This window comes from Opisthocomus hoazin, chromosome 3, assembly GCF_030867145.1.
Source record: "Opisthocomus hoazin isolate bOpiHoa1 chromosome 3, bOpiHoa1.hap1, whole genome shotgun sequence".
In the NCBI taxonomy this organism is placed as follows: domain Eukaryota; kingdom Metazoa; phylum Chordata; class Aves; order Opisthocomiformes; family Opisthocomidae; genus Opisthocomus; species Opisthocomus hoazin.
This window is the reverse complement of record NC_134416.1, coordinates 75,794,403-75,807,302: the sequence shown is the minus strand read 5'-3', so window position 1 is coordinate 75,807,302 and position 12,900 is coordinate 75,794,403. Positions and strand designations below refer to the sequence as shown.

Here is a 12,900-nt window from a genome sequence, read left to right as displayed (position 1 = left end):
TTAAGTAGTGTAATTATACAGCACAAAGAAATTTTTAAGGTAGATAGAACTTGACAAACTAACTCTTATGCATCTTTTTACACAGCATTCCATAACACAAGCAGAGATAACATGCTTATCTTCAAGTTTACAGGCCTTCTCATGGAAAAGAAGCGATTTATCAGTTACAGAGAAATCACCTTTGGACTTCACTATAGAGCTGAAATGTCTCAATTTTACATAGCATAAAAAGAAAAAGTGGTGTATGCTGTGGATATTCCTCATGCTAATATCAAACCTTAACTATGCTTTGAATTGCACTTTTTTTTGTTTACACAAGAGAAAAAGCAACTCGTAACTTATTTTATATTGTGAAGTATTTTACATATCATTTTCATCATTTTAAAGCAAATTAATTCCTTCATCTTCAAAACATGTATTTTTAAAGCTTCTCCCAGTTTAAAAAAAAAAGAGAGGGGAAACTTAACATGAAGTGTCTACACATCAAAATCAGTTACCCATGTATGTTTTTAAGCTTAGTAAACACACAGTCTATGAACTAAGGAGAAGCTTTTGCCTGTATTATCCATTTCATTTCTGTAAGTCTTCTGAATACCAGTGACAACGTAACAACCACTCCGGTCTTCCACAAAAACAAAAGGGTTCTTTCAAAGAAGCCTTACATGGATGAAGCGGAGAGGGAGATTGGAAAAAGAGAACATGTTATGAAAAACGTATTTTGAAGAATTCCACATATTTCGCATTAATCAGCTTTCCTTTTTAAAAGTGCCTGTTCATGCATTTTCCAATGCAGGTGATTTTTGAGGTGCAATGTAACTTGTGTGATGGAAGCCAGAGCCTTAACCTCTAACCTTAACCCCAAACCACTAATCACAGAATCACTTGAAAAATATACTCTCTAGATATGTCATAAACAATCTCCTGATCTTCAAGTAGCTACTCCTCAGCAGCCAAATATGAAGATATTTCTCAGCAAACATACTGAAAGGCTGCCAATGCCTTTCTGGAATGGGCTGTAGTATCTTGAGGTGAGAGTTCCTTGCTCGCTTATGTTACCAAGGTTGTCCTTTGTGAAAAAATAGGTACATTTTTAGCTTTCAGCAAGGAATGAGACAGCGCCTAGGAAAGGTCATTCAGCATTCAGTCCAGAAACATTGAATGAACTTAGCTCAGAATCTGGGAGATGCAATTCAGCCTGCCCTTAGAATAAGGCTTACAGGCGATTTATACAACTCAGCAGCTTAATTTAAACGGAATTCCACTAGCACCTTAAGCTAAGAGAATCTAGCAGAGCAGAGAGATGTTCAAATAAGAAATCATACTGAAGGGTTGCAAGAGTTAAATTATTTGAACTGATGCAATAAAGGCTAGGACACCTGCCTCACACGAATGTAGAAGAACATACTACAAGAAAGCAACAAATTCCAGAGGAAAGCTTGTGATACTTAACGTGGTAAAACCTGAATGTAACCTACTTCAAAGCTAACAGAAATTGGATGAAGAGAATTATTGAAGACAAGTTAATTTTAAAACCTCCAGGGTTGTATGGTGTGGTTGGTGGCATTTTTGTTTGCATGTAGGTGTTTGATTTTATGGTTTGTTTTTTTTGGGGGGAGTGGTGGTGGTATGTGTGTGTCTTTGTTTTACTCAATACAAAATTTTGCTTTTTCTCATACGGGAGAATGCAAATCTCTTTTTTGGTTTCCACCTGAGCTCAGAGTCATCCTTGAAAGTGAACATGGAAGTTCATGCTATCTCTTACAACATAACACAATCACCAACAAGTAGGAAAGTAAAAATTTTCAGTATACAACAGATGATTTTGGAACTGACTTGTTCATACCCTTTCTTAAATCTTTTGAGAAATTAATTTGCTGAGTGACTGTGAACAAATTGATAGGAACTACTGAAAATCTTTCAGAATTACTGTTGCTTGTTACGCACTTTCGCAGTCTCTGATAGTAAGGGTTGCTGAGTCATTTCTGCCTCATGTAGATCCTAAATTTCATGCTTATTGCTGGCATAAATAAGGCCAAAGAATGCCTTAGTACAGAGGATATCATTAAGCTGATGAACAAAGAACAGTTCTCCCTAGAGATTCCTTAAGAGCCTAAATAAGCAATTCACCAAAGATAATGCCTGAGAACATGAAATTACTTGCAAATAATCTTTCTATAATAACTTCTTTCAACAATGAAAACTATCCTGCATGCTACAGGCTATTAAGAAATTGTAGCAGTAAATTTGTCAAAAAATCAAATGTTTGTTAAAAATTAGAATGATACTAAACTGGTATCCTTTGGAACTCAGTACTCCTTCTTAACAAGCACTGTGCAATGCCTGTGTGTGCATGTCTGTATACAAACATCAGGATTTTTAATCTGTTTGCAAATTTGAGAGAAATAAAGGACTCCAGGATGTGACAATCCTACAAGCTTTGAGAAAGTCACTTGTTCAAAACCTTCACTATAGGAAGAACAAGTTCATATCACTCCACAGAGGAGTTAGTTCTCAAAACATGGATCTGTAAAAATTACAAAATTAGATTACTGTTTGTACTACTATTCTTTTTCACTTTCTTCAGCTACTATCTAGTACCAGGTGAAAATATGGAATTCCACTCCAGCAGAAAACATAGCATTTTATCAGCCTTCTCACTATTGGACAGCCCTCATGGGTTAACTGCTTCATCTACATGCAGTATCAGTCCACTTGGTATGCATTTCTGCAGTGCCTAAAGAGACACGACCGCATGAAAAGCCAGCCAGCCACCAAAGTCTAGGAAGCTATTTGAAGTATGATGACATCATTCAGAAGTTGAAGTTTATCCAAATAGGAAAGAGAGAATCAGTCTGACAAATCAAATGTAAAGTTAAACCGTTAAGGGAACACACTGTCAAAAAGCCACAAACACGCACCACCCACAAACCAAAAGAAAGTAAGAAATACTTCTCCAAAAATCACCAGAACAAGCAGGTTTCTAGAGAGTCTACAGAGATTACAAATGATTAAAGGACCAATGAATCCTCCAAAATCTCACATTCAAAGAACAGAATAACACAAAGCTTTCTTTTTCATTCACTACTAATAAGAAAGATTTTTGATGTATTTCATGACAGATTTGTTTTCAGGGGTGGGGGGGTGTGGACAGGACACAGATGAGAATGACGACACGCAACATGACACATTTGTGGCTGACTTGCTGATGAATGAAACAACAGAACTAATCAACATCATGAAAGAAATCAGAGACTGATACTTACTAAAAAAATCTAAAAGCCTGTGAGATGACACAGCAGAACCACTTGAGTGTAACCTCCCATTTTAAACTAGTGATTTAATCTACTCAAGATTTTAAAAACACATTTGACAAGGTCCCTTAAGCCCATAAAGAAACTAAGGAGCTAGGGAATAGGGTCCTCAGAGTAATTACCTGTTCACTTGTGACATAAGAGAGAGAACAGGAAAAAATGTTTTAGATTTATAGTGAAAAAAGATCAGCTGTGAAGTCTTAGAGGGATATCTGTTGGGGCTCTTCTGTTCAACATATTCACTAGCGATCTAAAGAAAAGTAAACAAAGTTTGCTGAAGACATTAACCACACAAGATGGCAAAAATAAAGGTCAACTGTGAAAAAGTGCAGAAGGACATTACAACTTCAAGTGACTAGACAATAACCTAATGAAGTTTTATGAAGTTAGGGCCCAGTGGGTGCATATGGGAGGGAACAATGCCAACTTCATATAGCAAAATGACAAGACTCTGAAGTATTACTTTTCAGGAACTAGATCTTAGATACCCCTGTGAAGCTACCAGTTCCATGACTAGAAGAACCCAGCAAGGCAAATAAAAAATTATAAGTGTCACAAAAGTGACATCTTCAATATGTTGAAACAATACCAGTAAAACATACTTATATTCAAATACGTTTTCAGAAAATTACAAGAAATGTTCTATTGTAAAGACACCACACTGCAGAAACTGAAACCACAGCTACACAGCTTGTCAAATGGTTCACATACAGACTGGGACACGGCTGTGGGCTTAACTGAGCTCTAACACTCAAACTTGAGCTATTACTGACACAAATCCTCCCATTTCCATTACAAAGCAAAACAGACTTTCACACCATACTTACTTTGCTGGATTTCTAGAACCCAGGGTCCAATACTGGGACAATATCTTTCTTTCATGAGGTAGTGACTTCTTTGCCTGAAAAAATGTGTGATGCTCTACACAAGATTTCCACAGATTTTTGCATGCTCTGTAATTTAACATGTTGAAGGCAACAATATGCTCTCTGGATTCATTCTGTAACGGTAGGAAATACCATGTTTCAATATATACAAGCAGATCAAACACAGTAAAGAAGCTCATATATTAACACAACACAACAGTAACTGACTGCAATCTTTCAGCCATGTTTTCCCTACATCTATCAAAACAGTTAAATTTTTTTTTTTTTAAAGTAGGGTTTGTTATTTGAGCCTCGTGTACTGGAATCAAGTAATCTTTGTCAGTTCATGACAGTTGCTTCTAATTATCTTATGTAAAATGAAGTGTGCAAGTATAATGAAATTTTAACTCAGAATTTCTCGCAATATAGAAAACATACATCACAAAGATTTAATGCTAAACGGCACTTCTTAGATACCCTCTGTTGGCTGAATACCACTTGAAGCATTTTACACTACTCCAGAAGACAAATAAAAGGAAGTGTATAGTTATTTTTGTCAGCCTGCAGTACTGGTCTTTCAGTTGCCATAAAAATTGGGTTATCCAAACATCTCAATTATACTGAAAAGCCACAGTGTAAACATAAGGAATTAAGCACATCTAATATTCTGGTTTTAAATTTAGGTTTAAAACCAGCAATGAATCTTGCTCTCTAAGCCACAAGTACATTCTCCCCAACTGTTGTCACAGAACCTTCTGACAGTTGCTAAGTGGGCTAAAAGTTTAAATGTGGATTTACAGCAGGATAAATACTTTCAGAAATATTGGAAAAAAGGCAGTCAAGTTTTATATTAACAAAATCTTTTATTAACAAAACCATATGGCTCACTAACAGGCTACCTTGCAAGTCATGCTATTAAACTGATGCACCATTTTAAAGATGGAGAGCATTCTAGTGGGATCCAAGGACATAGTGCCTATCATATTTCTCAAGTTCCAAAAAGAATGGTATTTTAATAGTTATCCAGAAATGAGGATTAGAGAAATTTATGACCACCAAGGTAAAGGGAACAATTCTCAATAGCTGAAGTGAGTCCCTTGCTATTTCAGCATCAGGGAAGAACTTTGATCAGAGATATGCCTATTCCATCCACAGAGAATTTGAAAGTATCTACAGCACAGCAAGTAAAACCATATTTCAACACGCAGAAAATGAAGTTGTTTTTAAGCACTAGATAAGCACACTGGATATAAAGTTTCATTGCTGGAAGCTTTAAAATGTTGCCTGTAAAACAGCATAGTTCCTATTCCAACCTTAAATCTTGCACCTTTCATTAAGTCTACATATCATGAGCTTTTGTAGTATCAGACATTCACTGATTCGTCAGTCTTGCTCCTCAGTCCTTACTTCAGTAGAAACAGAAATTGCATACTTCTATCAAGCCACTGATCAACCGACTGAAGCAGCAGGAGGGTAAAAGAGGAGGTGAGTGGCAGGTTAGATAAGGTGAGTCTTCAGAACAGGGTCATAAGGAAAGAAAAAAGCAGTAAGAGAAATAAGAAGAATAAATCAATGAAACATGGCACATCCTAGATGACTGTGAATTCATAGCCTTTAAGAACTTTTTGCAGATTTTTGCAAAGAAATCTACATGACATACAAAACCCTGAAACATTATAGCCATGTCGCCATCTTTAGTAAAATCTTGACTACTAATACGCAGTAACTGCTCTGCTTTCCCCACCTTCTTCCACCGTCCTTACTTTCAGCCTCATTTACCTACTTCCTCCTGCACTTCCAAGCAAAAATTTGATAAATCCAAAGACTGATGTGACTTCCGTCATCCGCCCTCACAAACCCCTCAGGCAAGCCACCATTCTGGAGAAAACCCCTACTAGTCCAACTGCCGCCTCACTCCCATTGCACTGCGACAGCAAGCTTTTCATAGCAGAAACACTGAAATACCACAGGCACGCAGACTTGCTGCCCTAAATTCCAGGCACAGGGGGCTAACTGACAAGGATGGATATATCTGGAGATTTAATAGCACACCTGGTCTGCTTTTTCATATCTACTGAGAAAGAGTAAAAAGGTCACATGGCTGGCCTTATTTTTCCTACAGTCCTGTAGCTCTAAGCTCAATACAATGTGCATTACTGTAATCTCAGTGGGTTATGAAATAAAGAACTATGATCACTTAAGAGGAAATTAGTTAAAAAAATTCATGAGCCTTGAACTGTCATCATTTAACAAAAGCTTAACTGAACAAAATTTAAGAGTGCTGACCTCTTCAAAGGTGACACAGGTCTCCAGAAAGACAAATTCAACCTTTGACAGAAGTAAAGTCTTTATGCAATGAACACACTATTTTACATGGTCTTTGGGTCCAGTGACTGTTACATATTGACACTTTATCTCTCCATATTACAAAAAAACTGTAAGCATGCTCATTGTTACTAACCACTCTTGGAATTCTGTTCCTACATTTATTCTCACAGACACATTTGGAAATTGTTGATAATTGAATTTAATAAGACTCCAACCACTGATTTCTTCATACAGTGAAATACATTTGAACTGACTGAGACAAGTTTACATATAAATAATATATTTAGAAACTTACAGCTTGCAGAAAAACTTAAGACACCTCTATGATGGGTTAGGACACTATCTCAAAAGAGAAAACAGTTTCATTTGTGCATGCTATGTGTGTAAGCATTAGTGCAGTAACACTATCTCTAGATACTAACTTTGTCTACAAAATTTGTCTGAAAATTAAGAACGCATTCATACATGCACACTCCTCAAATTTGGGACATACTGACCAAACGGGGGGAGGGGAGGGAGAAAAAAGAAGAGATGAAAATACTCTTATTTTGGGTAAAAAAAACCTCCCTAGTAATCTGTGTTCAGCAGACCCTCTAACTGACAAAGTTCAAGAGGTCTTGTAACACAACTCCTAGGAGTTTAAGAACTAGTTTACTACAAAGGCCTCTTACTATCTGAGTTCTGTCCTCAACTGAGTTAAAATACCTATGTAACTGCTGGTTATTAATTTCCATATTTTTCCTGTCATATTAAATATTCTCTTCCTCAAAAGATAGCTTAATTTATCTGTTCATATTGTGGCAGTACAATACTGTAATCAAGATAATTTTTACCTATTACATGGCCTAATATTACAACTGTTCTGCAAAAAGCACATAGCATTATGAAACCTACTCTTAAATTTTCTAGTGTACATGAGTTTTGTCACCCATCTTCATGCATTTTGCCAGCTTCTAAAGTGCTCCATGTTACATGCACAAGATGCATTATTCCCCCTTAGAACCTCATGTCTTACAGCTGCAGACCTGTCCTTTTCTCCACGTACTTAACTTTCTCCCAAAACTCTGAGCCCCATAAGCAGAAGGGGCCTCACAAACTCCTCCTAGATAGGATAAGCAGCTGTTTAGCAGATTCACTGCAGTTAGGCACTCTACTGGGCATGGACAGCATCAAAGAAAAGAGCAGCAGATGTTAGCAAGAAAAGGGAAATATGCTAGGTTACAAAATACTGGAGAACGGATGAAGATCTGCATTTCCCCCAAGTCTCTAAGGGAGAAGAAAGCTGTATATAGTGCAACAGACTGAATGTGAAAAGATTGGAAGGGAAAATGGAAAGGAATGCTGGAAAGGAAACAAAAGTGGAAACGAAGCAAGCATAAAAGGACCACAACAGCAAGGGCAAGTTAACAAAACAGAATTTCCAAGGCAAGTTGACACAACCAAGCCTTTTGTTGTCTTAACATTTAAGACAACAAAAACTGAATGTGACCACTTGAACAAAATGAAGTGACTACTTACATGTTTTTGCCGTTGTTGTATAAAAAACTTTTTCCTTTTAAAGGAAATTTTTAATATGTTCACCCTAAAAGAAAGAAACAAACTATGAAATACTAAAATACGTTTAGAGGAAAAAAAAATCAATGAAAAAATAATACTGTGTACGGCAAGCTTAAAAGATTATAGCTGTTAAATATTTAATGAATAATATGCAGCCATGTCCTATGTTGAATGGCAAATAGGTATCAAGAAACTGAAAACAAAAATTTTAGCTAAGGAAAGGTCTTTTAAAAACTTAAGATTCTTCCTCATCTACTCTGTAAATAACTCACACAGCATTTCTCTCCCACCAAGTCTATTCTTGCAGCAAAAACTTGATGACATCCTTTACTAAGCTGCACAAACGTTAAATGTGTCAGGTCTGTATAACTTAAGAATCATACGACAACTGTGACTAAAGGAACAAAATTTAAGACCCTAATGACACAACAAGATTGGTCATACAACATCTGAAATTTCCCAGAGACTTCACAGAATTAGCTTCATAATATGAAAATATCATGTACTTGTATTAATAACTAACCTTTGTAGTTAAAGTCATAATTGTAGAAGGAATGAAACTGTAAGAATAAGTGTTAATATATTCTTCACTTCAATTATTAACATTGCTGGATAATTTATGTGGTAATTTCATACAGAACTGAACACCTGTTTTCTATATATACACAGTATGAATAAAGATTTTCTAAGGTAAGGATTACAGTTAGATTCGGTGCTCAAGTAATTTTCATTTTAATTATACGCTTACCGGTTTTGCTAAATTAAACAAACTTCTAAGTACCCACGCACCTTCCTACTGCAAAACAAGACTTGTCTAAAATACCTAAATTTTCTCCACAGTATTTCTACTTCAATAACTGAAAACGTACATGTTTTGGCAAAATGAATCAATGACCAGTTAGAATGATATGGATGCATTGGGAAAGCTACTTAAGGTCTGATCAAGTCATATCTGCCTGAAAAACACCACCTACACACCATCAAAGGGTTTTGGAAGGTTGCTGCTAAAAGTTACAGAATATTCTCATCAACTGATAATGTTTCACAGCACCTTAGATCTCATCAGGTATGAACTATATTGGTGATTATCTCCATTTTTACCACAGTTTTTGCACCACTCCCAGCAAGTGGGTCAATGGCATATCATTCATTCCTCACTGGCCATGAGAGAGATGCACTTTAATTACAGAGCAACATTCCTCATTTGTGCAGGATATGTATATTTGTCAGTAACAAACAAGAAAGGTAGCAGAAGGAACAAGCCCCCCTCCTGCATAAAAGACATGGAAAACTGAATGTGTGCCCATTTCTGAAAATATTTTTATCCATCAATTACAGAACCGCAAAGAAACAGGAATTTAATTCACAACCTTCTTCAGCAACCAGGCAAATTGTTGTACAAGTTACTAGAAAGTTTAAGTCATATCCACCTCTCCTGTCAGGCCAACTCTTAAAACACTTGTGCCATCTGACTTGCTGCCTCAAATGGTAATTGTCTGTACTGCTCACCCAAAAGTTCTGGATTCTAAATTTCCCAATAAATCATATAAAATTTAAGTTGTATTTATGGAGATGCAACTCATTTATACATCAATCTTTTCTTAATCTTAGTGTTAGTCTACCTGAACTAGTACCACTCAAGTTTTGTGCTTCTGGTTCTTTCTTAACATGTTTCTTGATTTAGATTAAACCAATAAGTTTTTTTGAATCATTCTCAGCTTACACAGTTTCTGTCTTAATCTGTTTTTACCCTAATGTAGAGCCAGCAGAAATGCAGAACACAGAAAACTAAACTTGGACTAAGCAAAAACCCCTCCACTCAACAACAAAAAAGGTAGCCAGTATCCAGAAATACCAAAACTCTCTCAATCCCTCCCTCTTCTTTTTTCTTTTTTTAAAAAAACGAAAACACTAAACTTGATACCTGCATGACCACACAATCACTTCAAGTCAAATCAGAGCTTTAAGTATCTTTATTTTGATTCTCCTCTAAGTAGAGCATCCATCTCAATCCCATTAATTCTTCTTAAAGTACAACTAAATCTATTCTATTCAGTGACAAAGAACACTTGCTAATCTGGCAGTTTTCTTTAACATCAACCAAAAATCATTTGCAATGTTACGCCTAAAAGTTGAGTGAATGTGTGCATATAGCACAATCCACAAAAAATCCAAGAGATTAAGTTATGAAAGGATTTAGATTTAACAAGTGCATGAACATGCCACATCCAAAACATGATCTGAATAGAATGCAGTTATTCTAACTGGTGGCTTGGCTGCCCTTAGCACTCACCAATTATCTTTCCAGTGACCGTGCAACACTCAGAAATGATTAAATTTCAGTTTACTTGTAAAATGCTCAATACTTGTAGTGTATTAATAATGATACATCTTTGGGGTCCTGTCTTCCTCTCATTCACAAGGGTCAAAATAGATTTGTCACTTACAAGGCAACAGAATTATTCACTTCTGTTCAAACTGGCAGTTCTATCCTAGAACTTCGTACTAACAGCTGGTATTTTTGACTTGAAGCAAAAATGTTTCTACAGCTGAAAGTCTTCTATTTTGCCATTGGAAGATTCGGCAGGAAAGGTTTTGTCATATTTGCTTTGTAAGGCTCTGTCAAGTTGTTTTTTAAATTTTAACTAGCAACGTAGCATGCATTCCTCTAGCAGTTTCTCAGCCTTAATTGCTTCTAATATAGAGAGTGCTTGTATGTTTTTGCCATTAAAATAACATTTTACTTGCAAAACGAATTTGGAAATTATCACAAAACAGTTGAGCACCCCCAAGCATAACTTCCCAGAGCATATAAAACACTGCTTTAATTCCAGAGTTATTTTTTCAACCTGCCTTGACTTACATTGCCTCTGACTGATCAGTCAGCTCCTTACGTAGGTTGCTTTGATTGAAAGCCCTCCTTTTGCCAAGGCAGTACTCTCTCTCTGTTCCTGAAAACTTTTGGTCCCCTTTGACTACTACCATATGGCATAGTTGTACTGTTGTCACACACTAACACTGCTCAGTATTGCACCTGGTTTTGGAAAGAATGCTTTGATGGTGTTTGCTGCCACCTTGAGTTCTACCACGTTTAAGGTGAAACTTGCTCAGCTCGTAGGAAAAACTTCTTAATACAAATGGTGTTACACGAAAAGCCTAAATATGATTTAAATGTTGGGGTTTTTTTTCTTCGGCATATAAAGTTCTGTAAGGAATCTCCTTACCTGCACACTTTCAGGTCAACCAAGATACAGTAAATATCCAGGCATTACAGAAATATAAACTGCTTTGAGGTCTAAAAAGAAACTGAAAGTGTACACAACAGATATCGCACAGGTTGGTCTGCTCTGGTGATTTCCTTGTGTCACGGTTTAGCCCGGCTTGAAGCCAGGTGCCCAGAGCAAAGCCACTCTATCACTCCTCCTCCTCAGCTGGACGGGGGATGAAAAGTACAATGAAAGGCTCGTGGGTCGAGATAAGGACAGGGAGATCACTCACCAATTACTGTCACAGGCAAAACAAACATCACTTGGGGAAATCAGTTTATCACCAATCAAATCAGAGTAGAACAGTGAGAAATAAGACCAAATCTTAAAACACCTTGCCGCCATCCCTCCCTTCTTCCTAGGCTCAACTTCACTCCCAATTTTTCTACCTCCTCCCTGCAAGTGGCACAGGGGGATGGGGAATGGGGGTTGTGGTCAGTTCATCACACGTTGTCTCTGCTGTTCCTTCCTCCTGATGGGGGAGGGCTCCTCACACTCTTCCCCTGCTCCAGCGTGGGGTCCCTCCCACAGGAGACAGTTCTCCACAAACTTCTCCAACATGAGGTCCTTCCCACATGCTACAGTTCTCCATGAACTGCTCCAGTGTGGGTCCCCTCCATCGGGTACAGTCCTTCAGGAACAGACTGCTCCAGCATGGGTCCCCCACGGGGTCACAAGTCCTGCCAGCAAACCTGCTCTGGTGTGGGCTCCTCTCTCCACCGGGCCACAAGTCCTGCCAGTAAACCTGCTTCAGCATGGGCTCCTCTCTCCACAGGGCCACGGGTCATGCCAGGAGCCTGCTCCAGTGTGGGCTTCCCATGGGGTCACAGTCTCCTTCAGGTGCATCCACCTGCTCCAGCGTGGGGTCCTCCCTGGGCTGCAGGTGGATATCTGCTCCACAGTGGACCTCCGTGGGCTGCAGAGGCACAGCCTGCCTCACCGTGGTCTTCTCCATGGGCTGCAGGGGAAGCTCTGCTCCGGTGCCTGGAGCGCCTCCTCCCCCTGCTTCGTCACTGACCTTGGTGTCTGCAGAGTTGTTTCTTTCATATAGTCTCACCCCTTTCTCCTCCTGCAATTTTTTTTCCCCTGCTTCAATATGTTTTCATAGAGGTGCTGCCACTGTTGCTGATGGGTTCAGCCTTGGCCAGCAACGGGTCCATCCTGGAGCCGGCTGGCACTGGCTCTATCAGACATGGGAGAAGCTTCCAGTAGCTTCTCACAGAAGTCACCCCCGTAGCCCCCCCCACTACCAAAACTTCGCCATGCAAACCCCATATATTTGTTTCACAGTTTTTGAGGGGCACGAAATGGACACCATTCCTGCATGAAGAATTATGACTAACTCATTCAAAAAACCAGAAATAAAATATCCCCTAAGTAGTGAATTTTACCTCCCTTCAAGTTCAGAAGATATTTTTAGAGAGAGAGGGGAAAGCTTGGAACAATCTCATTAGCTGTCAGCTGAAAATATTGCTGCCTAAAACTCATAATTTAGAATGGAAATTATTTAAACTGAAAAATCTGTGGGTTTTTTTCCCCTCTGTTTCTTTTCGTAAATGAGAATAGGTTTTT

The 12,900-nt window shown here is 38.1% G+C and overlaps 1 protein-coding gene across 6 annotated transcripts in view; it reads right to left on the bottom strand.

The window, feature by feature from the left end:
* The window catches only part of PTPN3 (protein tyrosine phosphatase non-receptor type 3), a 130,675-nt gene that overhangs the window by 50,796 nt on the left and 66,979 nt on the right, over nt 1-12,900 (bottom strand). For all 6 annotated transcript variants that reach the window (XM_075416701.1, XM_075416703.1, XM_075416702.1 and 3 more), the window contains 2 exons: nt 8,024-8,087; nt 4,139-4,311 (listed from right to left, as the gene is read on the bottom strand). In XM_075416701.1, coding sequence (XP_075272816.1) covers nt 4,139-4,311; nt 8,024-8,087 — 237 coding nt within the window. The remainder of the gene's footprint in view (nt 1-4,138; nt 4,312-8,023; nt 8,088-12,900) is intronic.